General features: G+C 36.7%; 2 protein-coding genes across 2 annotated transcripts; one reads left to right on the forward strand and one right to left on the reverse strand.

Annotated features, from left to right (window-relative positions):
* Positions 1–2,140: 2,140 nt before the first annotated feature.
* On the forward strand, positions 2,141–4,487 carry LOC104596377 (UPF0603 protein At1g54780, chloroplastic-like). The gene is made up of 3 exons (XM_010257494.3): positions 2,141–2,702; positions 2,908–3,100; positions 4,023–4,487. Exons 1-3 carry the CDS (start codon positions 2,232–2,234, stop codon positions 4,268–4,270), a joined length of 912 nt encoding a protein of 303 aa, XP_010255796.2. The 5' UTR covers positions 2,141–2,231; the 3' UTR covers positions 4,271–4,487.
* A 579-nt stretch (positions 4,488–5,066) lies between these two features.
* Positions 5,067–9,200, reverse strand: LOC104596375 (GDSL esterase/lipase At1g54790-like). Its single transcript, XM_010257493.3, has 5 exons — positions 8,708–9,200; positions 7,759–7,959; positions 6,419–6,585; positions 5,995–6,265; positions 5,067–5,502 (listed from the first exon to the last, which is right to left on the reverse strand). Exons 1-5 carry the CDS (start codon positions 8,940–8,942, stop codon positions 5,234–5,236), a joined length of 1,143 nt encoding a protein of 380 aa, XP_010255795.1. The 5' UTR covers positions 8,943–9,200; the 3' UTR covers positions 5,067–5,233.
* Positions 9,201–24,554: the final 15,354 nt, after the last annotated feature.

Consider the following 24,554-nt stretch of genomic DNA (forward strand, 5'->3'; position numbering starts at 1 on the left):
GCGGTAATAGGTCATCACCATGTAGGCATTGGGGGAAACACCATTATTTGGTAAAACCATTTACTAAATAAACATTTTATTGGTTTGTGTGAGAGTCATCTGTTGGAAGAAAACATCATTTTTAATGTTTTCCCAACCCCCAACCCTCAACCGTTTATTTACCATCTATTGTGAAACACATTATTTTTAACATTTTTTTGTTTTTCAAATAAAAAAATTACAAATTGTTTTATTTAAATAAACATCCACGATACTAAACAATGCCTAAATATGTTGGTTGTTTGTTTTGATAAAAGAGCTGAACTCATTGTTGCTGCTGGTCTACAAGCAAAGCTGTCTTTGTTTATAGAAACTCAAGTGATGTTGTTTGGCCTGGAATTGACAAAGAAGTTGGGTAAAGAAGTTAGTTTTTGTGAAATCTGACTGTGAGTTATTGGTTTAGTGTTTGAATACCCAAAATTCTCTGGCTTGTCACACTCCATATGAAGTTTGGTTAGTTATGAAAGAAACTCTGGGAGAGAATCAATGTTTCAAGGATTTTTTTTTAGTTTGTTATGCTGAAAACTTATGTATCTCTTTTCTACTTCTAATTGAGCTGAATGAACGAACATTTCCCTTATTTTTTATAAAAAAAAAGATTCTAAACCCTTTTTCCAGTGTTTAGAAATCTAGACCGGACCGATTGAATCGTGACCCCAGGACCTTTGTCAATTCGGTCATACCCCAATAACCATACTTGATAAAAATCCGGTTAACCGACTGGTTTGACCAGAAAACCGATCCCGACCTTGTGATACCGCCTAGGTCCTTTAACAGTTGAAAATTTAAAATGTTTTTAATGACCTCTAATTTCTATACTTTGCTTTATTACCTTTAGTCCACATCTTTACTTATGTTAATTAATGATTCTTTATTCTTTATTTTGCATATTATTTCATTATATTGGTATTTGAAAGAAAATATAAATTAAGAGACTTAAATCCTAATCCTTTGCTTTAAAAAGTAAGAAACTTGCCATTTAACCACCATATTTACATATATTATAAGTTGTAAAATATATTATATATAGTATTTATATGACCTATAATATATATATATATATATATATATATATATATATGTATATATATATATATATATATATATATATACCACGTCATTACGGTTCTATGCTTGGTCTTGTTTTCTAAACATTGCCTTTTTCACTCTCTCATTCATTTGCATCAATGCAAAATGCAAATGAAATTTGTAATGGAACCAAATGTAGCCAAAACAAAAATAAATATCTCGAATTCACGACAAATTCCTCTAACTCAATGCCTCGATGCGTTGGCAATTAAGACTGTGTTTGTTTGCGATACAAACACTGAACCAGGGTATTTATGCACCCCGGTTCGCATTTGTGAGCATTTTTTTGAAACGTAAAAAAATAATGATTATCAAAGTAAAATTGCATTTTCTAACACTTTTGTATTCTAAAAAGAGAGCATTATTGTACCTAATTTAGATACATATTTGTATTCATTTGATAATTAATTTTTTTACCAAAGTTGAGATATTGGAACATAAGATAATTGGAGCAATTAATGATAGGCCCACACCTTTGCACCGATTTCAAACAAACATGATGAATGTAAAAACGGTTTAAAATGTAAACCGTATTTATATTCATGAACTGAAAAATGGATAAATATGTAATATACATAATTACGTTTGCATTACAAACAAACGCAGCCTAACTGTCAAATCAAAATAAGGGTTTTTCGATATTTCATAATTTGTGAACGCCTTGAAAAGTGAATGCCCCTAATGGTGGATATTAATGTTATTTTATCAAAAAATAATGGTGGATATTAAAACCACGTTACCCATTTATCACAAAAAGTATAGGATTTTCCGAGATAAGAACTACGTGGCTTTGATATCCACCGTGGAAAGAGCTCAGAGCAGAAGTATTTTCCTGACCTCGTAATAATAAGGTGGAATGACCTAAATGCCATTATCTTTTTCCCATGAACGTTACAAGAACGTTTCTCTAATCTCTTATCCTTTACCAAACGCGACCACCCAATCCAAATCCAAGTCATCAAAATGAAAGCGATGGAAATACAAAAAATAATTAAAGAATAAAAACAAGAAAAAGGAAGGAACTGGAGTGAGAGTGGGGAGAGAAAGAGAGAGCACTCTATGCTCACTTCTATTTTCCACCATTGATCATCTGTTTCTTCTCTATGGAAACCATACTCTCTTCTCATTCTTTTGTTCCTCTCTTCGGCACGAAATCTTTTTCTTCATCTTCAAAAATACTTTTATCTCCCTCTCTGCAACCCAGATCCAGTTCTATCTACTTCACCAAACCCATCAATTCAAGTCTAAGGAAACCATCTTCTTCTTCTTCTTCTTCTTCTTCTTCACTAATTAGCCCACTTTCAATCCCCAGAAGCTGGGTGTCATATATCCACCATGGATTAGCAGCTCTAGCACTATCTCTTGCTATCAACTTTTGCCCGATTTCGTCTAGTGATTCAGCACTTGCATCAGAATTCGATGTCCTCGGTGGAGGGCCACCAACCGAATCGTATGTTGTGGATGATGCGGGAGTCCTTAGCCGTGTGACAAGATCTGATTTGAAACAGTTGTTGTCAGATTTGGAATCGAGAAAGAACTTTCACATAAATTTTATCACAGTTCGCAAGCTCACCGTAAGTTTATCTGCATTTTAATCTTTTTTTTGGGGGTGGTTGAGTATCATCTTTCTGCTATATAATGCAGTTCTGAAATCCCAGGGTACCCATTTGATGATTTGAGGAGGTGAAGTTCTTTGTTTTGTGAACTTTTATAATTCGAGAGAAGAAAAAGCCTTTAGGCTTTCTGGTTTGTAATTGCCAAAATATGTTCTGATTGCAGAGCAAAGCTGATGCTTTCGAGTATGCTGACCAAGTTTTGGAGCGCTGGTATCCCACTATTGAGGAAGGAAACAACAAGGGGATTGTCGTGCTCGTTACTAGTCAGAAAGAAGGGGCGATCACTGGTGGGCCTGCATTCATCAAGGCTGTTGGAGACACTGTTCTTGATGCCACAGTATCTGAGAACCTTCCTGGTAAGTAGACACTGTTCTTTTTTTTTTTTTTGAAGTCTGAGCTCTTGAGCATTTGAGCAACTTGCAATAGAAAAATTACTACTTAGATGGAACACATAGGACTGCAAATGGATCCAATCGAATCGGATATAGGTAGCTCAAAATTTGATTTGTTTATAGTCAAATTTGAGTTGGATCTTATCCACTCGAATTGAAATAAGATTGCAATTGGATATTGAATGGTATTAATCAAGGTTCAAAATATTGACACATATCAAGCCGTATCTGTCGATAAGTATCGTTTTGGGAGCTTCCCAATGCACCCCTATAGAGGGTGTATCAGGGTTTTGACTGGTTCAGGGGGTGGACGTTAAACCGGCCCCTTTGAACTATATTTGAAAAAAAAACCTAAAAAAAATAAAAAAGCTATTGATACTGCCTGATATGCCTCTATCGGTATTTTGAAACTTGGTATAAGTGAAACTTATAAAGATCAAAATATTATATATTTATTAGTAAAATGAAGTAAAAATGACTTTGATATTATATTTCATGAACAAAATAGGGGGGATGAACAAAATAAATTGAAATTAACTTGTATGAAACTTGAACTATGACAATTTAGTAAAACTTTAATATAAATTTTAAGTATATATGAGCATATATATTTAAATCAAAACCAATCGGATTTTATCAGACAGATGGGAGTGGAATCATATTTGATCCAATTATAAATGGATCGAATTCAAATCAAAATAGATACCATTTGCAGCCAATAGTCATAGACAACCAATCTGGTAATCTCTCGACTCTAATACCTTCAAAGCCATTGACTGTCCACTTACTTTTTTTTTCTTATGTTTATTCAATGAAATGGCTAGAAATACAAACTTGTTTCAGAAAATATCCATGGATGATTGAACTACTGCGTCGTGTCTTGTAGTCTTGGCTACGGATGAAAAGTACAATGAGGCTGTGTATAGCACAGCCAAACGGCTTGTTGCTGCCATTGATGGGTTGCCAGATCCTGGAGGGCCAAAGTTCAAGGAGAACAAGCGAGAATCCAACTTTAAAACCAAGGAAGAGACAGAGGACAAACGTGGACAGTTCTCTCTTGTTGTTGGAGGCTTGTTAGTGATTGCCTTTGTTGTCCCAATGGCACAATACTATGCTTATGTCTCCAAAAAGTGAGTTTCATGAGTACAACAGATAGTTGTACAAATTCTATGTAGAGAAACCAAATTGCATGAAATTGAGCACTTGAGGATAAGAACAGTTTTTTTTTTCTTTTTTCCTTTTTCTTTTTCTTTTTTGCATTATCTGTATAAACAAGTATTATTATTAAATTACTCTGTTTCATTCAGAGAGCATATGTAGACTTGGAATTATGTCCAAGAGTGCATATAAACTGTACTGTTATAAAACATATCCTCATTATTTTTTTTTCACAACTATGAAAACTATCATAAAAAACCTTTGCTTTTGCCAGTATATATTAATTTATTTTTCAAAAGAAACAACTTCTGTAAGGCCACCTGATGCTGGTCCGAGCTATCTGGGGTGTTGGGAGGGGTGGTTAAACTAAACAAGTTCATCCTTCATGCAACTGTCTTGTTTTCTTCTAGGCATATACCTCATTTATAAATATAACCATCAAACAAAATAAACAATAAATGTGTATAAGGATATGTGGCAATTGGTGGCATTAATGCACCTAATAATCAGTTGCAGCTTTCAAAATACAGTTAAATACTTGTATCCATGGGGAAAGCGTTTCTGCTCTTCTGTTTTCTTCCATGGAATTGACTCAAATTCTTTCTTCAGTTGTTACAACAATGCAGAATAATTGGTGGGAGGAATGTAGCACTCTGCACCCTCATTTGCAACAGAATGTAGTCAACTCTGCTGGATAGTTATTCGAAACATTGATAATTTATGGTAGGCTAAATCCAAAGTTTTGTTTTGTGATGCTGAATCTTATAATATATAATCACAAAGAATGAGATACTACTACTGCATTTTATAGCTCTAATTTACAAATAAAGTTTCTCTTAAATATGGATAATAGCACTTAGAAATAAAAAAAAAACTAAGAAAAATAAAAATAAATACAATTTGTTAGATGATGAAAATAACAAATAGAAAATTGGCCCCTTAGAACTTGAGTTTGAAAAGGAATGGCATCCTGTCCGAGAAAGGTGGGTCAGAATATTTTCCAGTCAGTATTTGAGTTGAGACAAATCGATTTGCAGCCTCAGTGTAGTGGATTCCATCCCAGTTTACATATTTAGTTGAATCATTGCAACCTTTGGCTGTAACTGAGCTCCCATTCAAAGTCTTCGTCTGGCCACAGGAGATCCGACTGTCATAGTTCAATGGTGCACCTCCATACCCACAGCAAGCCATTATTGGTTGTTGAAACCCTGAAAAGTGTCAATCTTGCAAGATCAAAGGTCTTTAATTTGGAACATTACTGATAAAAAGAATGATTGGGTTGTAGACATGACCCTTGGCTCTTGTACCAAAGTTCTCATGTTCTCAACTTTCTAGCAGTATTAGTTAATACTTTCTTGAGAATTCTCAAGATGCAGTTTCCTTGAAGAAACAAAGTATCTATCAGGAGATTGTCTGTATTAATAATTAAAGAAAAAACTGCTAGACCTTCACAACATTTGAATCTCCTTTAATTTACTGAATTGGGCTGAAGACAAACCCAATATTCAAGCTGATAGATAACCCTCCTTGTACAAAAAGAAGCTTATTTCTCAAAAATCCATATTGACAATTCAGGCCAGTACTCAATCATTGCCTTAACAGAGAAATCAAGAACTATAAGTATATGCAAGTTGTGTGAGTGTGAGAAACATATTTATTGGTTAAATAAGCAAGTCAATCATAAATGATGCTCTACTTACCATATTGAGAATAATTTGCAATAAGGTTGGCCTTTATTGAGTAAATATCAACGTAAGTAACATTTACATCCGGAAATTGACTCTGTAGTTTTTTACAGAGAGCATGAAGTTGCAAATTGAAAAGATTAGCAGCACGATTATGTGAGCTGACACATCCTAGCTCATCAAGCTTAGATGGATCTTTTCCAAATGTGGCAATATTTTGAGCTAAGCATCCCAGAGGACCAGTATTGTGAATCCAAAACCTCCTTGCCCCTTGGTCGTATAACCTCTGAAAGAAGAGCAAAAAATGAGAACAAATTCAATTACTTGATAATATAACTAGATTAATATGGATTGAGAAAGGTGGGGATAGTAAATAAAGGAAATACTGATAGGAAGAGGAATGGACAAGTTTATACATTAAATTAGAACTTCACCTGACCTTAATTCCAGCTTCAAACTCCAACAAAATTGTTGGAATTGAAGCAATAATTTGATCCTCCGTTTTAGAATAAAATGCACCAGCAAAATCGTTCTGGCCTATGTCAAACATGTAAAGCCCCTGCTCGAAATAATTTTTCTGGGGAAGGTATTTATTTAGTTTCTTGCCTACAAAGAATTCAAGAATGTGGCTGTCAACTAACTTTTATAGTTGTAGCAAAATTAAGTGCGAGCAATAGGTATTCAAGAGTAGGTGCATGGTGTTGAGCAGATATTTCATTACTGTAAAGTTTCAAATATTCCAGTAGTATGAATATTTCACTGGAGTGAAACAGAATGGTATTCCATTCTCAATTTCTTCTGGATTCTTTCATTGTTTACCATAGAAGTCATCTCTAAACAAACTGTACAACTTCCATTTTATAGTTATCATCCAAGTATTTACCTAGTTGGTGCACAGAAGTAACAATAATTGATAGAAAAGATAGATTTGGTTGCTTTTTCTAGGTTTTTAACTACTTATTGGCTACCAGACTTATATATCCACTAGCTAAGAACCTGTCCTCAGGACAGAGCAACTATATGTGTATTTTATTTTGGACCCACTATCTATGTGGAAAGCCTTTAATTAAGCTGGACTTTTTATATGGCTCGAGAAACTAAGTTCAATTTATGCTTTAAAAACATGCTTTAAGTCTAAAATGGGACCTACATCATTGCAAGAATGCAAGTGTATTTTGAGTGGCACCTACTATCCATGTGATAAGTCTTAAAAGCATTTGATCTGGGTTTTTATTTGACTGAAGAAACTAAGCCTCTGTCTGGATATTTTCTTTTTCTTTTGAGCTTTGGGCTGTGAAGAACAAAATTGAGTCAAATAGTTTTTTCGAGTGCTTGGCCAGAATTACTTTAGTAAACATTATAATCTGAATGCAAAACATTTCTATGCCCCGAAGTTGGGGCGTTTGTGCTTTTGAGCTTTAAAAGCATAAATCCTGATGCTTTTCCAAACAAAATTAGATACGATTTGTGATTAAAGAGATGATCTCCATTTCTAATTTGAACTAGGAAACAACACATTTTAAGATCTAGATTGGTACCCATACCCACATCAATCATATGTATTTTTATATTAAATTAAAACTTATTTAACCCCTTTCTGAGAGAGAGAGAGAGAGAGAGAGAGAGAGAGAGAGAGAGGTTTAGCCATGTTTCTGAAAGAGATGATTGTTCTGCATAGAGCAACCCAATAATGAGTAGTGAATAAGTTTGAAGGAAGAATTTTGGCGACCAACAACCAGACAACTCCAAAAATTTATTAAAAAAAACAACTAATTATACCTTTAGACAGCAAGTCAAGAACTCGAGCTTTGAATTGAATGAATTGAGACACCTGAATCCCAAATGAAAATGGACTGATTGAATATGCTGTTGCTGGGAGTATAGCAGAGGCTGCAGCTGCAAAATTACAACCCTTCCTGAAAGATGGCGCTCCCACTGAATCCAAGTAGGCATTTAGAAACGGTAGGTCCATTGCTTCCACTACATCAAAATACAAAACAATAATAAACGGGTAAGGTAGGTTGAACTATCTTTTGTTTCTGCAGGGGAACAGTAGGGAGATCATCATGTATATGTTGATCATGAATACAAGTGAATGTATGAAAGGTGTTAGTCATTTCGTTTGCCTAAAACGATTAGATAACCCTGGCTACATAATAATCAGTATGCCTAATGTTTACAATACAGACTGTATAATACAGAATTAAACTTCAGCATTTTTTAATACAATGCAGCCACTCTTAGACTCAAACCCACATTCTCACACTTGTCAGCCCAAGATTTTACCATTTCACCAAGCAATGGCCCCTAATTCCTGTTCCTCAAATAAGGCAATTCAAAGAATATGAGCCCCCGTGGCCATGGAGTCTCAACTCCTCCATGAATTTTCTTTTAACAATCCCCGTTTGTTTTGCAGTGCAATTTCATTTGCACTAGTTACAAATGCATGAGAGTGCAAAGCAAAACTGCAAATGAGAAGAATGCAAATTCTGGTTCACTTATGCTTTGGATTTTACCTTACCTTGCTTCAAGTTCTGCAATGCAAAAAAAAAAAAAAAGGCAAAAGCTGAAACAAATATAAATCAGAACATACACTCAAATCATTTGCACTCCCATATTTTTCTACCAATGCAAATAAGAATTGCACTGCAAACAAGCCAGGCCCGAAAACCTAAATCTAGAGTTCTAGACTACTACAAAACCTGCAATGCGGATCCAAAGAAATTACTTAGGAAATCAACAATCAGGCGGCCATCGCAGAATCGTCCAGACGGTTTGAGGAAGTAGGTCTGTCCGTTAGGTGGGTCAAGATGGTCGCCCATCCCTGCAACAAGCTCACCCGTGTCGGAGTTGGAATCTCCAAAGTTGAACACGGCCAGATATTTGAAAACAACAGCCTCTCCGGTGGGCGAAGACAGGAAGAAAGCTAAGGCCAGAAACGGAAGAGAGATCCTGAGAACCATGTTCAGTTGCTGCAATAGAACTATACTCCTTCAAGCTTCGGGCTTCAGAGACGCTACATGACATATGTAGCCAGAAACCACCTTATAAAATGGTCGCAAAAAGATGACGAGTTTGGTTTGATGCGTGTGTCGTAATAAGACACTGACAAATTCTGAAGCAGCAAACAGGACCAGCTTCTCTGCACTCTTCTCTCTCTCGCTCTCTCGTGACTACCTTATTACCCTTGCATGTTAAGTTTACTGAAAAGCAGGAAAAAAAGATTAAGGCATGAGCAACCCGCTTCTGCAACTTATTTCACATTCAATCTCAAACCTCCATTAACCCAAATCAGACTTTGTAAATCACTTTGTATTGGTCATACCGTGATAACCAGCCACCAGGCAAATATTGCTTCAATGGTGTCTAAGTCTTCCACAGTCCACAGAGCTATAATCTAGACGGACCTGTAATCGGATCGGATTAGGATAGGATTTAGTTGTACCCGAAAATCCCGATCTGGAATCCGATTGGATCCAAGGGTCTTGGGTCGGATTCGAAATTAGCCCGAGTGTTTCATTATTTTTAAATAAAAGATTAATTATTTTAACTTGTGCATACATATAAAATATATTTATACAATTAGATAATATGTGTATTGTAAAATTCAATCGGATCGGATGAATAGACGTCAATTCGAATACTAAAAGATAAGTTCCGAAATCCGAATTTGATCCAATTTTGTAAATAGATCATCCCAATACGATATCAGATGTTTGTTTATGTATATTTTTTAATGGATGATAAGGTGTCGGCAGATTGGATTCAAGCCAGTCCATATATTCTCTGCAGACCCAGATTCCATTCCAGGGTTCAGGCCCAGACCCACCAAATCGGCGGGTTCTGGTGGGTAGAAATCGACAAAATCCTATTCAGAAATATTTTGCATGCATGCATGCATTAATAATAATATGTAATGATAAAGAAAGTGGATTTATTTACAATCTCTCATCCCGTTTATCAGGCCCAAATTAGGTCGGCGGATTGGACCCAATTCCCAACCATCCAAAATTAATGGAGGAGAGATGGACCCTACTAATTGGGTTCCGTATGTTTTGTCATGTATCAGGCCATGGAACGGTCAGGATGCAGAGAGTGTAGGGTGGGATGCACTGCTGTCTGTTCTTACAACGAGAGCACTATTTTGTTGTGGTAAGATTTAGGGGGTGTTTTCGGTATTATGAGAAACCAAATGGTCTAAAAGTAAGTGGGGACTAAATCCAATCTTGAAAGCAAAGGATCCAGTGTTGCTTCGGTAGACGGCAAAGTAAGCTTTGTGTGAGCCATGACCGTCTGGAAGTGGAAGCTTTGTGTGGGAGCGTATCAGTCTCTCGCGTGAACGGCATCACGGGCGTGCAGCCCAAGAAAAATGGGGATCAAAATGCCGAAACCAATGTGTGGGCCTCGGGCCTCCTACCGTTTACGCTAACGGTGCGGGCCTCACTTTATAAAAAAAAATTTGGGCATAGAGTCATTTTTTGTCCCGGAATAATTCAGTAATTGAACATTCAAAATGTGTTAATTTAGTATGGATTGTTAATCAGTTGTTGATCAATCGTTAAGTGATATTTGAAAAAAATACAAATGCCTTTCAAGAGTTTGAATGTCATCTAATTTTTTTGATCAATCATCTAAATGTTAACAAAAAATTAACAGTTCTTGAATAGAAAAGGTAAGAATTTGAAATTATTAATTTCTTGTCAATATTTGGATTGTAGATAAAAAGAATTAGATAACACTTGAAGGACATTTGTGTTTTTTTTAAAATGCAACTTAACGGCTAATTAACAATTGATTAACAGAAGGTACTAGATTGACATGTTTTAAAAGTTTGGGTAATGAATTGTCGCATTTTAAAGTTCAAGGACCAAAGTCACACTAGGCCCAAAGTACAGGATACTACTAATTGGAAATCTTCCCAAAAAAAGCACAAATGAATGTTGGATTGTATTCTACATAATAGTATAATATACAAGTGTAGATTAATGTACATGTTTTATTAAATATTAATTATATATAACATATGGTATTTGGATATATTGTAATTTGTATTTGGATTTTATTAAGATATTAATTGCAGATTTCAATCAATCACTTTTTTTTTTGGTAAAATACAGAATTATCCATTAGTGGGAGAGAAAAAGTTTGAAATACAATTCAGCCTGAACAAACCGCAATAAAACAGAGAAAAGAGGGGGAGGAGTGAAACCACACACACCCTTTCTGCTAGCAAAAAAGTGAGTAGCTGAATTGGAGGAGCGATTCAAATCACATATTTTGCTACACGAGTGTGAGATTTGGGATTTAATTATGATACATTTATATTGGTTGCATGTTAAATTTACATCTCAACTAATTATGTTTAAATCTGCTTTATTTTGGATGTACCTACCACTGTGTTCAATCATATCTTTTGTTGCACGATCAAATATTGACATAAAATTTGCCATGTTTGTGATTTCAATGTATATGGATTTAGGATACTGGACTCGTTAAATTCTATATTGACTTGCACTTGCAATGGCATGGAGTCCAGTATCATGTCGGTTACGAGTTATATTTTGGGCATGATAAAAAGAAATTTTAGGGGTGAAAATGGATTGATCTATCCGATCTGAAGTCTGATCCTATATTTTTGAATTTGGATAGTCCCATTTTGGGTCTTTGGATCACTCCTATTCAATCTGATCCTATATATATGTGTGTGTGTGTGCTATTTATTTATTTATAAATATATTATTTATATTGTATTTTTTATAAATTTGTTATATTATTTATTTTTTTATAAAAAAACATATATATATATATATGACAGAAATAGTTGAAAAAGATACTTGTAATTTTGTTTTTCTTTATTTAAATTGTTATATTTTATTTTAAAAAAAATAAAATCGAATCAGATCATATCCAAAAATCAAACTTTCTCATCGGATTCAAATTCAGATCCATATTTATTAAATCCGATCGAGATCGGGATCAGATCTACAATTAATAGTATCTGACCGGATCCACATATACCATGATTCAAATCTGATATCATCCGTTTACATCCCTAACTTCGACAGGCCAAATCCAAAATTAAACTCGATCTTTATGCACTGGTCAAGCTTGAATTTTCCAAGTTCATGATTGAACCTGAGCCCAAAAATTCGGGTTATGCTTGGGTAGTTGGGTTGATGATTTAGATAGCCTGAATTCAAATAAACTCAACCCAGACCTGCCCAGCCCAATAACCAGCTACTGAGATCTCACACCTCTTTTTGATTTCGACGAATAAATATAATCATTTATTATCATTTATTAAATTGAGGATTTACAAAAGAGATGGATTAGATTACCAAACCACTAGGTTAAAAACAAAACAAAACGAACCACTTGAGATGTTCATAGTTTAGCCTTTTGAGATATACGATGAACAAAATGATATAAAATATCTTGGGGTGCAAATCAGATTATGATCCGATCTGGTTCGATCCTATATTTTTGGTTTCGGATTGCTTCGGGTCTTCGGATTTGATCATATCGGGTTGGACAATAAGATCCGGTCATGAATCGAATTAGATTTAGATCACTCCTATCCAATTCAAGAATATCCGATTTATTTATAAATATATTATTTATATTGCACTTTCACAAATTTGTTATATCATTTTTTATAATATATATATATATATATATATATATATATATATAATGAAAATAGTTGAAAAGATGCTTGTAATTTTTGTTTTTCGTTATTTAAATTGTTATATTTTAATTTTCTTTTAATAATTTATTAAACTTTTTATAAAATCAAATCGAACTGAATCAAATCTATATATATAATGAAAATAGTTGAAAAGATGCTTGCAGTTTTTGTTTTTCGTTATTTAAATTGTTATATTTTAATTTTCTTTTAATAATTTATTAAACTTTTTATAAAATCAAATCTGAAAATCCAATTTCCTCATCAGATTTGAATTCAGATCCATGTTTATCGAATTCAATCGGATCGGATACGAGTGTACCCTGATTTGAATATGATCTGATCCGTTGCATCTCTATGTGAGCAAATGGGTAGGTTCTATCTAGAATCGAATGGAATTGGCCTCGAACCGACTCTACCCAATTTGTTATAGGGTAAGGTCTGGTTCCAAATTATTAGAAACTGACCCCCATCCAAACTACCTCCAAGATCAAGGGGTTTATCCTACTCAAAATGACCTTGGTTGGCATTAGTAGAATTGACCTTGGTGGAACTAGTGTTGGAACTGAATTTGCCTTGAAATAAACCCAAAATATTTTTGAGGATGTGATTTGAACTCAAGCACTCATGGTTATAAAGGCCACAATCTCACTCAACTAATGAATTATGTAAGTGATTTAATCAATTGTTTTCATTTTGATATTTGAATGTATATAATAAGCAATGTAGGAGGTAATGTTTACAAATTTTAAATTATAATGATTAGTTTTGAACCATTTATTAATATATTATGACAATGTACATATTAAATTACTCAATTTAATCAATAAAATAATATAAGTTTTAAACTATACATTAAATCAAGTTTTTAAAGAACATGTTTATTTTCTTTTTAAGGGGGAGAGTAAAGAAAGGACAAATTCCACGGGTAGACCTCAAAACCACCAAGGAACCAACCATTACATGGCGGGTTATGGTTCCAAAGATCTGGAAACTAGGGGTGCAAATGGATTGGATTATGAATCGATCCGATCCGAAGTCCAATCCTATTTTGTTGGATTCAGATATCCCTATTTCGGATCTTCGGATCACCCCTACCCGATCTGAAAGGATTCGATCCGATATATGCACACACACACAAACACACATATATGTTATTTATATTGCATTTTTGTAATTTTTTATAAAGAACATGTGTGTATACATATGAGAAAAATAATTGAAAATACTTTTATTTTTATTTATTTAAATTGTTATATTTTTCTTTTAATAATTTATTATTATTTTTTAAATGAAGTCGGATCGGATCATATTCGGATATCTGACATCCTAATCGGATTCGAATTCGAATAGTATTTATGAGATTCTATTGAATATATAGTGTATCGGATCATATTCAGATATACCCTAATTCAAATTTGATCCAATCCATTTTCATCCCTACTTAGAACCTACAAGGTATCTTGTAGGTTCCAGGTTCTGCCATGGAACTGAAACAAACTAATCGATGCTCACCCCTATATGAACATATATATCCAATTATAGATGAAATAGAATTAAGGTCACCCTTGATGGGATTGAATTTGAATTTGCAACCCTAATTGGAAGCGTCCATTTAGACCTCCTTGACTTTGAGAAAGGGATGGAAATGGGGTAGGTTGGGGAGGGTTTTGTAAAATTCTTGACCATCCCCACCTCCCTAAACTTGCAATGGGTTGGAGTTTTATAATCTAAACCTTCATCGCACATGAAAATGTAAAACCTTCCCTAACCCTATTCTTCCTGCATTTTAGGGTGGGGATCAGGTTGAAAATCCACATCTAATTTATTATTATATATAAACAATAAATAAGTAAAATATCAAGATTTTAAGTTAGGGGGCAGAAGCTAATGAACATAGGGGGGGGGGGGGGGAAGTATAAGATTAGCTAAACACAATAGAAGGAGATTGTGAAATCAATAAAAACACTCCACACCAATCATAAAATACAAGGGGCTCATAACCATTCAACTTATGAACGTGGGCCGCATGTATTTTGTCATTGGCATGGGGCATTATCATTAGTTCCACAGCCTCCTATACTACACACCTAAAGCTTTTAGTCAATCCTTTACTCCGCCCAAACAATATGAGCAGATATCAAAATATTCAATTATTTGATTTAAATTTATAAAATATTAAAATATAAATTACTTTAATTCAAAATATTATTAAATTTAACACATAATACATAATTATACATAATTAAAAAAAGTGTAACATTGGACCATAAAGAATGGTTTTACCTGATATCATATCATAATCATAATCCGTACAATTTGTAAAATCCCCAAACCGTTTTTGCCCTCAATCATGGTTTTCAAAACCGGACCGGATCGGACGGTCGGATCGAAAAAACTTGGAGCTGACCAGTTCCGATTATCCCCAAAACCAAATTTTCCTTTAAAACCATTGATTTTGGTTAATAAACCATTGACCCGGGCAGTTAATCATTCAAACGGTTTTGATCGGTTTGCATTTTTTTTTAAATTTTTTATTTTTTTTTGTCAGAATGGGTTGATTGTTTGGGTTGAACGGTCAGACCGTTCAACCCAGTAACTAGACCCCTGACTGGTTCGGTCTCCGGGTTGGTTTTAAAAATCATCCGCTAAATCCGTTGTTAAAACAGAAAAACCTGCTTGCGGGAACCTGCCGAAGAGGGTGGAAATTGCTGTCACAAGCTTGACACACACTCTCCAATGATCATCCCCTAGACAGTTCGCGAGTAGACCTGTTCATGGGCTGGGTAGCTTGATGGCATGACCCATTATTTTTTAGGCTCGGACAAAATTTCAGGCCCAGGGGCTTGGGCTCGGGCTTTAAATACCAGGCCCAGTAATTTTTTGGGCTGGGCTTGGGCTTTCTCAAATAAGCCCGGCCCAAGCATTTATGTTAAATATAATATATTTGTTTCTTAAATTATTAATAAATATTAATTTACGATTAGGAAATACAAATTAGTTTATTAATTTATTAAATTATTACTAAATTAATATAATATCAGTTTATAAAAGTATACTTAAAATAAGACATTTTATGTACAGGTTGAACTTCGAGCTCGGCCTTTAGACTTTATGTAAGGACCGGGATTGGGCTCGAGCTCAAGATCTAGGCCCGATGGTTGGGCCGAACCCGAGTTTGGGCTTACACATTTTCTATTGATAAAGAGGGAAAGCCCGGCCCGACCCATAAACATGTCTATTCGTGAGAGGAGAAGGACTCAAACCTTCAAATCCTGCATGTCTCTACTTATTCTGAGCTTTCCTTGCTATGGAGCTCACCAATTGCTTAATCTCCTTGGCCTGGTAATTTTTCTTAATTTTATTAAGCTCAACCAAACTTCAACTTTGAGTTCCTCAACCGAGGACTAAAGACCTCTTCCATGCTACACCTCGGTCAAGTACTTTACTCCTTGACATCGAAACTAGGGGAGTGGTGTTCGGGTCATGATTGAGCTAGCTTCGGACGCCACGTGGTGCCTGCATGGCCACCCTATCTCCTCGGCCACGTCAACACCACACCAACATCCGTGGCCTACCTTATCTCCTCGGCTACGTCAATGTCGTGTCACCTTTATGGCCCTATTTCGCCTTTCTAGCCATGACGACTCCACGTCATGTGGATAGAGAAGACCAAGATAGGAGAGTAGATGGGGACAATGCCTCTGGGGATTAGGTCTTATTATCCCGAAGACCTCGGCAGTTAACCTCATCCCGACAACCCCGAAAGCCTAATCTGATCAGGACACAGATCTTCGGGTATATAAAGGTATCTCCCACTCAAGGTAAGGGATCCAACTTCTGATTCTCATACTGCTACTTTGCTCGGACCAGCACTATTCTCCAACTGCTTGACTCGACCACGTACTGCCTTCTACTGACTTGAGCATCGGAGTACCTACCCGAGGATAACTCCCTGGGCCTTTGATTGTTTCTTGTTCGCAGATCTCATTGCACGACTTCGTCCTTCCACCTCGGCTCCGCCTAGTTGGCAAGGATTATCTGATTGTGGCCTCGGTTCTTGCATTACCTAGGATCGAGCAACATCAATTTTACTTCTTGGATAGTATTTCGATATAAGTGCACTCTTCTAGCTAATTTTAGCACCCAATAGGAAAGATTGTATTCAATTTAATTTTAATTCTCTGCAAATCTTTTCCTTACACAGAGAATGTGGTGGAGGGTCGATTTTCAAGAAAGTTCAGGGTTTCATTTGGGTGCAGTGTATTAGTGATTCTGTAACTCAAGTTCCATGTGTCTCTAGGAGTAGGACAGTAATTTAATTAGAGAGTTTCTACAAATTGCCCAAAAGCTCAGTAACAAATATTTAAACAATTAAGTTCATTTTCATTAACTGTAAGAATGTATGGCATAAAATGAATGAATGCACTTCGTCTAAGGGGGCAGAAGCAGCCACCCGAATGTCTCGTACACCAAGAATTTCTGAAGAGGGTTATCATTGATGTGGAATCAAATTCCGATGATGTGTTGGATGAGTTATACGACTGAACAATATGCATGTGTTACGAGTATTTACAACAGGACTCAGTTTGTTAGCTGCCTCCATTGTTGCATACGTGTCTCCAATGATCAAGGGAACCGAGTCATTATGGGAAGCTATTGCCAGTTGTGCAGTTCGTTAGCAAGGCAATCATGCCATGCCGTTAGGATCACCTGTAATCATTGCCAATCATAATGAGTTGTAAGCAACTATGAGCCTATAAATACCCTACGATATATTAATAAAGGCATTGATCGATTATAACCTAAACCCTTCATCTTCTTAGGCTTCCTTTGTGCTTGTTGTAATCCCTCTTTGAGCGATGCTTCAACACTATAGTTCGAGGGCAGATACAACCTTCCTCCACTAATGGGAAAGGGTTCGTATCATTTGGTATCAGAGTCTGGTTCATCCAGGGATGTGCGGATGGCAAGTTTTGAAGCTCGTTTCAGCCGTCTTGAGCATAATCAAAGGATTCATGAAAGATATTATAAGCAAGCTCAACAACATCTTGTTGCCAGTTGGATCTCCAGGAGAGCACTATTGTTGGATCTCACCCCTCCACACTCATCCTAAAGATGGTGGAAGTTTGAAGTGGACTGAGAACTCTAGAAAGACAATTGCGGCACCATGTTCATCAAAAGAAGTTGAGGGCTTAGCACCAACATCGGGCTCAATGAGGTTAGGTGATGGTACAAGGGAGGTGGTTTAGAATTAGAAGGGCATTGCAAAGAGCATCCAACCCCAACCAAAACCTACCAACATTCTAATCCTACTCCAATCACCTTGTCCATGGCTATTTCTATAGTTTGACCCTTGGTCTTTGTCCTTTCCCCTCTCACTGTTCCCCTTAAACCAAGTTCTATTTCACCCCACCAATGGCCACCTCCACTGTTTAACTGTCAGTCATCATTTTCCTTAGCAGCGACCATAGCCCGACCTACCTTCTCTCCTTGCCGCTCACAATCTACCTATGTTTCTAGGATGAAATGCCAAGTCAACCAGCAAAACCCAAAAACCATCTTCACTTATCTTGATGGATTAAACCCTAAATCTATTCTCCAATCCTTCTTTCTATTTCCATCAAACTCCAACAACTGCCTTGATCCCATCTTGAACCATTCCAATCTTATACTAATATTGCTCGGTTTTTCAATTTCAGCAACTCTAAATACAGAGCACAACATCTCTCTTTTTGTTTGGAGTGATAGAGCTTTCAATGCCTCATTGATGGAGGTTGACGAAGACTCACTCGATGAGGACATTGAGGAACCACCCCAATGATTGAACTTGATCACGCATGCCCTCTACAACAAGAAGGAAATCTTCATTCAAGAACTCACCATCAAATCCTCTGACACATTGGACAGGAAGGGACCGATGGACATGAGTGAATTCAATGCACAACAACTGTTTTCAATTAAACTTGTACATAAAAAGGCCAACCAGATCTTGTTGATCACAGACAATGGCATTGGGATGATGAAACCAGATCTATCCTATTATAAGTTGCTCAATCGCCAATCCAACTTTATCAACCAACTGTTAGTTGTACAGTGTGGATCCAGATTCCACAATTGAAGGTTGTATTGTTGTTGTTGTATGGAAACAAAGGGTGATTGTGGTTCTTAATGACGAACCAAAATGGGAAATCCATGCCTTCGTCGGATTCGATGAGAAGCAGTGGTTCACTAGAGTAGCTAGAGCTACCTCCAGTATCATGAGCCTCATTTCTGCAAGCAGGCAGTGGCAATTGTCAAGTGAGGGAATCAATGTAAATGGGCATCCTACAACCCTTAGTGATACCAGCATTAATTAATCAAATTAAATGGCAGAGGTATAGGCAAATATTAACTGAGATAAAACGAAGCTCATCAAGGGAACAACTATTGGGCAGTGGAATATGTTTCAACTGAATCAGGGCTTTCACAATAGTAGCAGATTCCCCTTCTTTGACCACCATCAACCAATAATGACTCACTTCATCCATTTTCAGAAGGAAGGGAAAGATACTAGAAAACAAACTCCTCTTATACTAGTCTTTCATGACAATTACGGTGATTATGTGGGAGATTTTCCAAGTTACAATGCTTTTACTCTTGGTGGGCCCTATTACGTAAAGGGTTACAATACAAAAGATGTGGAAGTAAATGGAGGAATGTGTCTTGCTTACAGTGTTCCAAAAAGAATTAAAAGTGATGGAGTTGCTAATCTTATTCAAAAATGAAGAAGCGTTAACTATAATTTGAAAGAATTGGAGCTAGCAATGGTGTGATTACAAAGCTGCACATCCATTTTTGATAGTCTTACATAAGTGTAAAAGAGTGGTTAAAGTTAGATGCCAGCTGGAAATATAGGAAAGAGTTGGTGATAGGGTTTTCTAATATAGATCTTGAGGATAAAGCTACCCTTGGGGAGGAAATGTCAAAGCCCAAGATATTACAAAGCAAAGATATCATCTAAGGAAGGGTGGAACTAGCAAACTTGCAAGTTCCTCCAATGGGCCTCGAGGACGAGACAATCTTTAAGGAGGGGGAAATGTTACGAATATTTACAGGAGGACTCAATTCGCTAGCTGATTTCATTGCTGCATACGTGTCTTTGATGATTAAGGGAACCGAGTCATTGTGAGAAGTTGGCGGTAGTAGGTATAGTTACTATAATCCCTCTTTGAGTGGTGCTTCAACATTATAGCTCAAGGACAGATACGACCTTCCTCCACTAATTAATGGGAAAGAGTTCGTATATATGACATCATTAAAGTTGGTAGTAGCTGTAGTTACTGTAATCCCTCTTTGTTCAGTTTTTTACTCGATGGCTCGATGATGAAGAAGGCCAATGCCGCTAAGGTCTGGAAGACCCTTTCGTTTCTTTTTCCCTGATGGTAAGTATTTCTGTTCATTTCTTCTAGCTACCTTTCACAGTTAGCATCATCTTTATTGCTTCAAAGTTTTCATGTTGTTTTACACTTCACTAATTAATATCTTCCAGATTATTAAGTTGTCCATGATCAATGAACACTAATTCCATTGCTATGTTCACTCAACATGCTTAGAAGGAGATACCAGGTTCACTCGACGTACGTAGTTTTATTTATTTCTTGAATAATGTAAGGTAGATATATATATATATATATATTTTTTTTTTTATTACTTAAAATTTTAAAAAGAAGATGATACAACTCCTTCCCTGCACATACAGAGATCTATATGGTAGGCAAACTAGGACTAAGAGAGAAGAGATAATTCTTTGTTGCAATTTATTCGTTGTTAGCCATCATTTTCGTGACACTCTAGAAGCTAGAGTGTGTTGCACAAATTAAAGATCAAATGCATAGTAATAAGTAAAAAAGTGAGGATTGTTCAAACCAACTTATCATTTAAATCTAGATTTAACCTTTAATTTTTTTTCTTGTATCAACCGACCTTCATGGTTTCTACTTAAGGACGTCTAACTTGCCTATGCATTATTCTTTTTCTCATATATTGGTCATTGGAGATTGAAAACTACACCATTATTCTTGTGGTCATTGAGGTAGAGTACATTAGTAAAGAATAAGAAGAACTATAGAAGCAAAACTGATGTTGAACAAGGCCTGAAATCTAAATCTTATATATATTAAAGTGAAAGGGGTGTTCTCCCTTTTCGCCAAATGTCAGAATTTTCCTTTACTATATATATGTAGTTAGACTGTCCGACTTAAATGGATAGCCCATTCTAACAAGGCAAATTATAAGCTAAAAATTATGGAAACATTCTGTTTTCGAGTCGATAGTTCAATTGTTTGGTTCAAAGGGATGGCCGGTTCTGACAACAAAATTTACAAGCAAAAAATTGAGTGTGTGAGACGTCCATTAAGCAGTGTCATACGTGTTATGTCATTCGAGCGTGTGACTCATACGACACGAAAATGGAACCGTTCTGTTCACCGGCTTTCGGGTCGACAGTTCGACCACCCGGTTCTAACGGATGGCCCGTTCTAACAACAAAAGTTTAAAAATAAAAAAATGGCCAAAAACCATTGAATGGGTTAACGGGTTGATGGTTCGACCACTCGGCTCAATGGGTTATTGATCAATTCAATGGTTTTTGGCCAGGGATTGAGATTGGGGTAAAACGGAACTAGTTGCTTGGATGGTTCCCAATTAAAAAAAATAAAAAAATGGATAACTCATTCTGACAACAAAAATTACAAGCAAAAAAATTGAGTGTGTGAGGTCAATTAAGTAGTATCATACATGTTATGTCATTCAAGCATGTAACTCCTACGACCCAAAAACAGAACTGTTTTGGCCACCGATTTTCAGGTCGACGGTTCAGCCATCCATTTCGAATGGATGACCCGTTATGACAACAAAAATAAAAAATAAATAAATGACAAAAAACCATTGAACGGGTCAACATGTCGACGGTTTGACCACCCGGGTCAATTGATCATTAAACGATTCAATGATTTTTGGCTAGGGACCGGGATTGGGATAAAACGGAACCAGTTGCCTAGACGGTTCCCAATTAACAAAAATAAAAAATGACCAAAAACCTTTGAACGGGTCGATGGTTCAACCGCACAGGTCAATGGGTCGTTGACCAATTCAATGGTTTTTGGCCAGAGACCGGAATTAGGGTAAAACAAAACCAGTTGCCTGAACGGTTCTTGGGCCAAAATGTCCATCCATCCGAGTCAACGACGGTTTGAAAACCATGGTTTTTATGCTTTTGGATTTTCACTATTCAAAGGTTTCTTCTACTATGGGCTTTATTCGAGCGTGTGCAGTATGTTCCGTTTTTTCATTTTTTGCTTTTTTTTGTGTTTGGTTATATTTTTCAAGATCCTCCAAAATAGTCTAGGGTTTACCAGCATTTTATTTTTTCCCTTTTGTTTTTTCTTTGGGTTTTCTTGTGCAATGTTTTATTTTATTTTATTTTCTTACAAGACGATCTACTTTGTATCTTTCTTTGATTACATGTATGTTTAGCTCCATCTCAAAGCAGAACTTTGGACTCGATTTCTGATTTTTTTCCTTAGTTTTTCCAGTTTTGTGAATTTACCGCCAATTTTTTCTATGTTTAAAGTCACTTTGGATTTATCTTTTAAGGTTTTGGAATTCGTTGCAATGTCCACCCTTTCCATGACTATGACTACAAAGTTATTTTGTCTAATTATTGACATCTAGAAAAAATGACCCGGAAACGGAATCATTCTGGCCACCGGTTTCCAAGTTGATGGTTCAACCATCCGGTTTGAATGGATGGTCCATTCTAACAACAAAAATTAAAAAATAATTAAAATAATTAAAAATAAAAAAAACAAAAACCATTGAACGGGTCAGCGGTTCGATCGCCCGGGTCAATGGGTCATTGACTGATTCAACGATTTTTGGCCAGGGACGGACCGAGTTTGGGGTAAAACGGAACCGATTGCCTAGACGGTTCCCGGGCCGAACGATCCTACTATCCAGGTCAACTAGGAGTTCTCGATGTAAAACAAAGGACAACTATGAAGTAGAACTCAGGACTACCACTGTATGATTGTGTTCTTTTATATGAGATGCTTCACTGAAGCAATATTTAAAAAACGAGCACATGATAATCTCTTTTAAGTCTTTATATGAGTTCTAAGACTTGAGTACATATAATTGCAAGTTTCTTATTAAGAAACCATTATCTTTTTTAATGTAAAAAATAGCAATGTTACAATTCCACTCCAGCCCCTACGAAGCAGAAGCCCCTCCGCTAGTCTATTAATTAAGAAGATAAGAATTGAAAATGGTTAGAATATGACACCACATACCTAAACTATGAAATTTCTTTAACAACCATATATTGTAAAATTATCAACTCAAAGGACAAAGAAGACCCCAATGAATATCCTATAATCAACCTAATTAGAGATCAATGTTTAGTGTACAGTGTATTCATACTCCCAACCAAATCACCGATTGCACAGGCCATCCCATTGGTTAATTCTGATTTCCTTCAAACAAGCTCAAGTTCAAATTGGAAATTGAGAATAAAACAAATCCTAGTTAAACTAGAACAAGGGGCCTATTCGGGTGATAGTTGAGCTGGACAAGGATGCCATGTGGCTATCTTTGCGGTTGCCCCCTCTCAAGCCACGTCGACGCCACACGTAACAGAAGAGCACGATTAAGAAGGAGTGTCCAACATGAACAAGGAAGAGAATTCTGCCAAGGAAGAGGAAACCTTCCGAAGACCTCGATAGATACCCTCATCTTGACAACCTTGGAAGCCCTATCCATCTAAGACACAGACACCCAACTATAAATAGGTGTTCCCCGCTCAAGGTAAGGGACTTTTGGAATTGTACTCTCTGAATACCTATTTGCACTATCTCTTTGGCTCGGACCAACACTATTTCAACTTGCTAGTCCTAACTACATCCTTTTCTATCCTACTGACTTGAGTGTCAGAGTACCTACCTGGGGAACAACTCCTCGGGCCTCTAACCTTTCTCCTGGCTGCATATCTCGATGCACGTCTCCGTCCTTCCATCTCGGCCTTGTCTAGTTGGCAAGACTATCTGACTGTGTCATCTATTTGGAACACCTCGGATCGGACATCAAATTGGTGTTGTCTATGAGAAACGTACAAAAAGTAATTTCCTAAACCTCTCTCCGTGCACTAAAAGCAACCATGTCAAAGAACACATCCGACTAATCTAGAGCCTATTACCCATCTCAAAGATCCCACTCACTCCATAGCTCCTCGCCTCAAAATCCCCAACATTAGGCAATAGTTGACCTCGTGCAGTTCCAAGCCATGCAACAAAAGGTCAATCGTATCCTAGCCATGATGAAGACATTGGGGCAACCGATGCACGCCCCCAAGCTACTCGCCCTGCCGCGCAGGTGCCTACTATAGTCGACCCTCACACTAAGGACCCCAAAAGGCACCACACACACAGAAATAGGGTCCAATCCGACCATGAACAACCACAACCATTCAGAAGATCTGACTCCCCAGCCCGACCTTGTGTCCACGACACTGGCAGTAGATCCCATCACTCTGTCGCCCGGATACCGATGAAAGAACGACTCAGCTAATGTGTGTAGCAGCCGTTGATCTTAGTAGCTGAATCCAATATTGTTCGAGACCTGCCTGCAATCCCAAAATGGGAAAAGTTCACAACTGTGGCCTAGCCGATAGAGATGCTGAAATCACGGAACTAAGAGAGCGGTTGGCCAAATTGGAGTGTAGCCAAGTAGATTGAAGCGTAGATCCTCTGATAGCTCAGCCCTTAGAGTAGCACCACAGCTAGGGTGCCAGCCCGCAAAGGAACCCGTCTTAATCTAGGAGATCGTTGATGAACTTCCCCCAGCCAGCCAACGA

Source organism: Nelumbo nucifera, chromosome 1 (assembly GCF_055504915.1).
Source record: "Nelumbo nucifera cultivar China Antique chromosome 1, China Antique-T2T, whole genome shotgun sequence".
Lineage (NCBI taxonomy): Eukaryota > Viridiplantae > Streptophyta > Magnoliopsida > Proteales > Nelumbonaceae > Nelumbo > Nelumbo nucifera.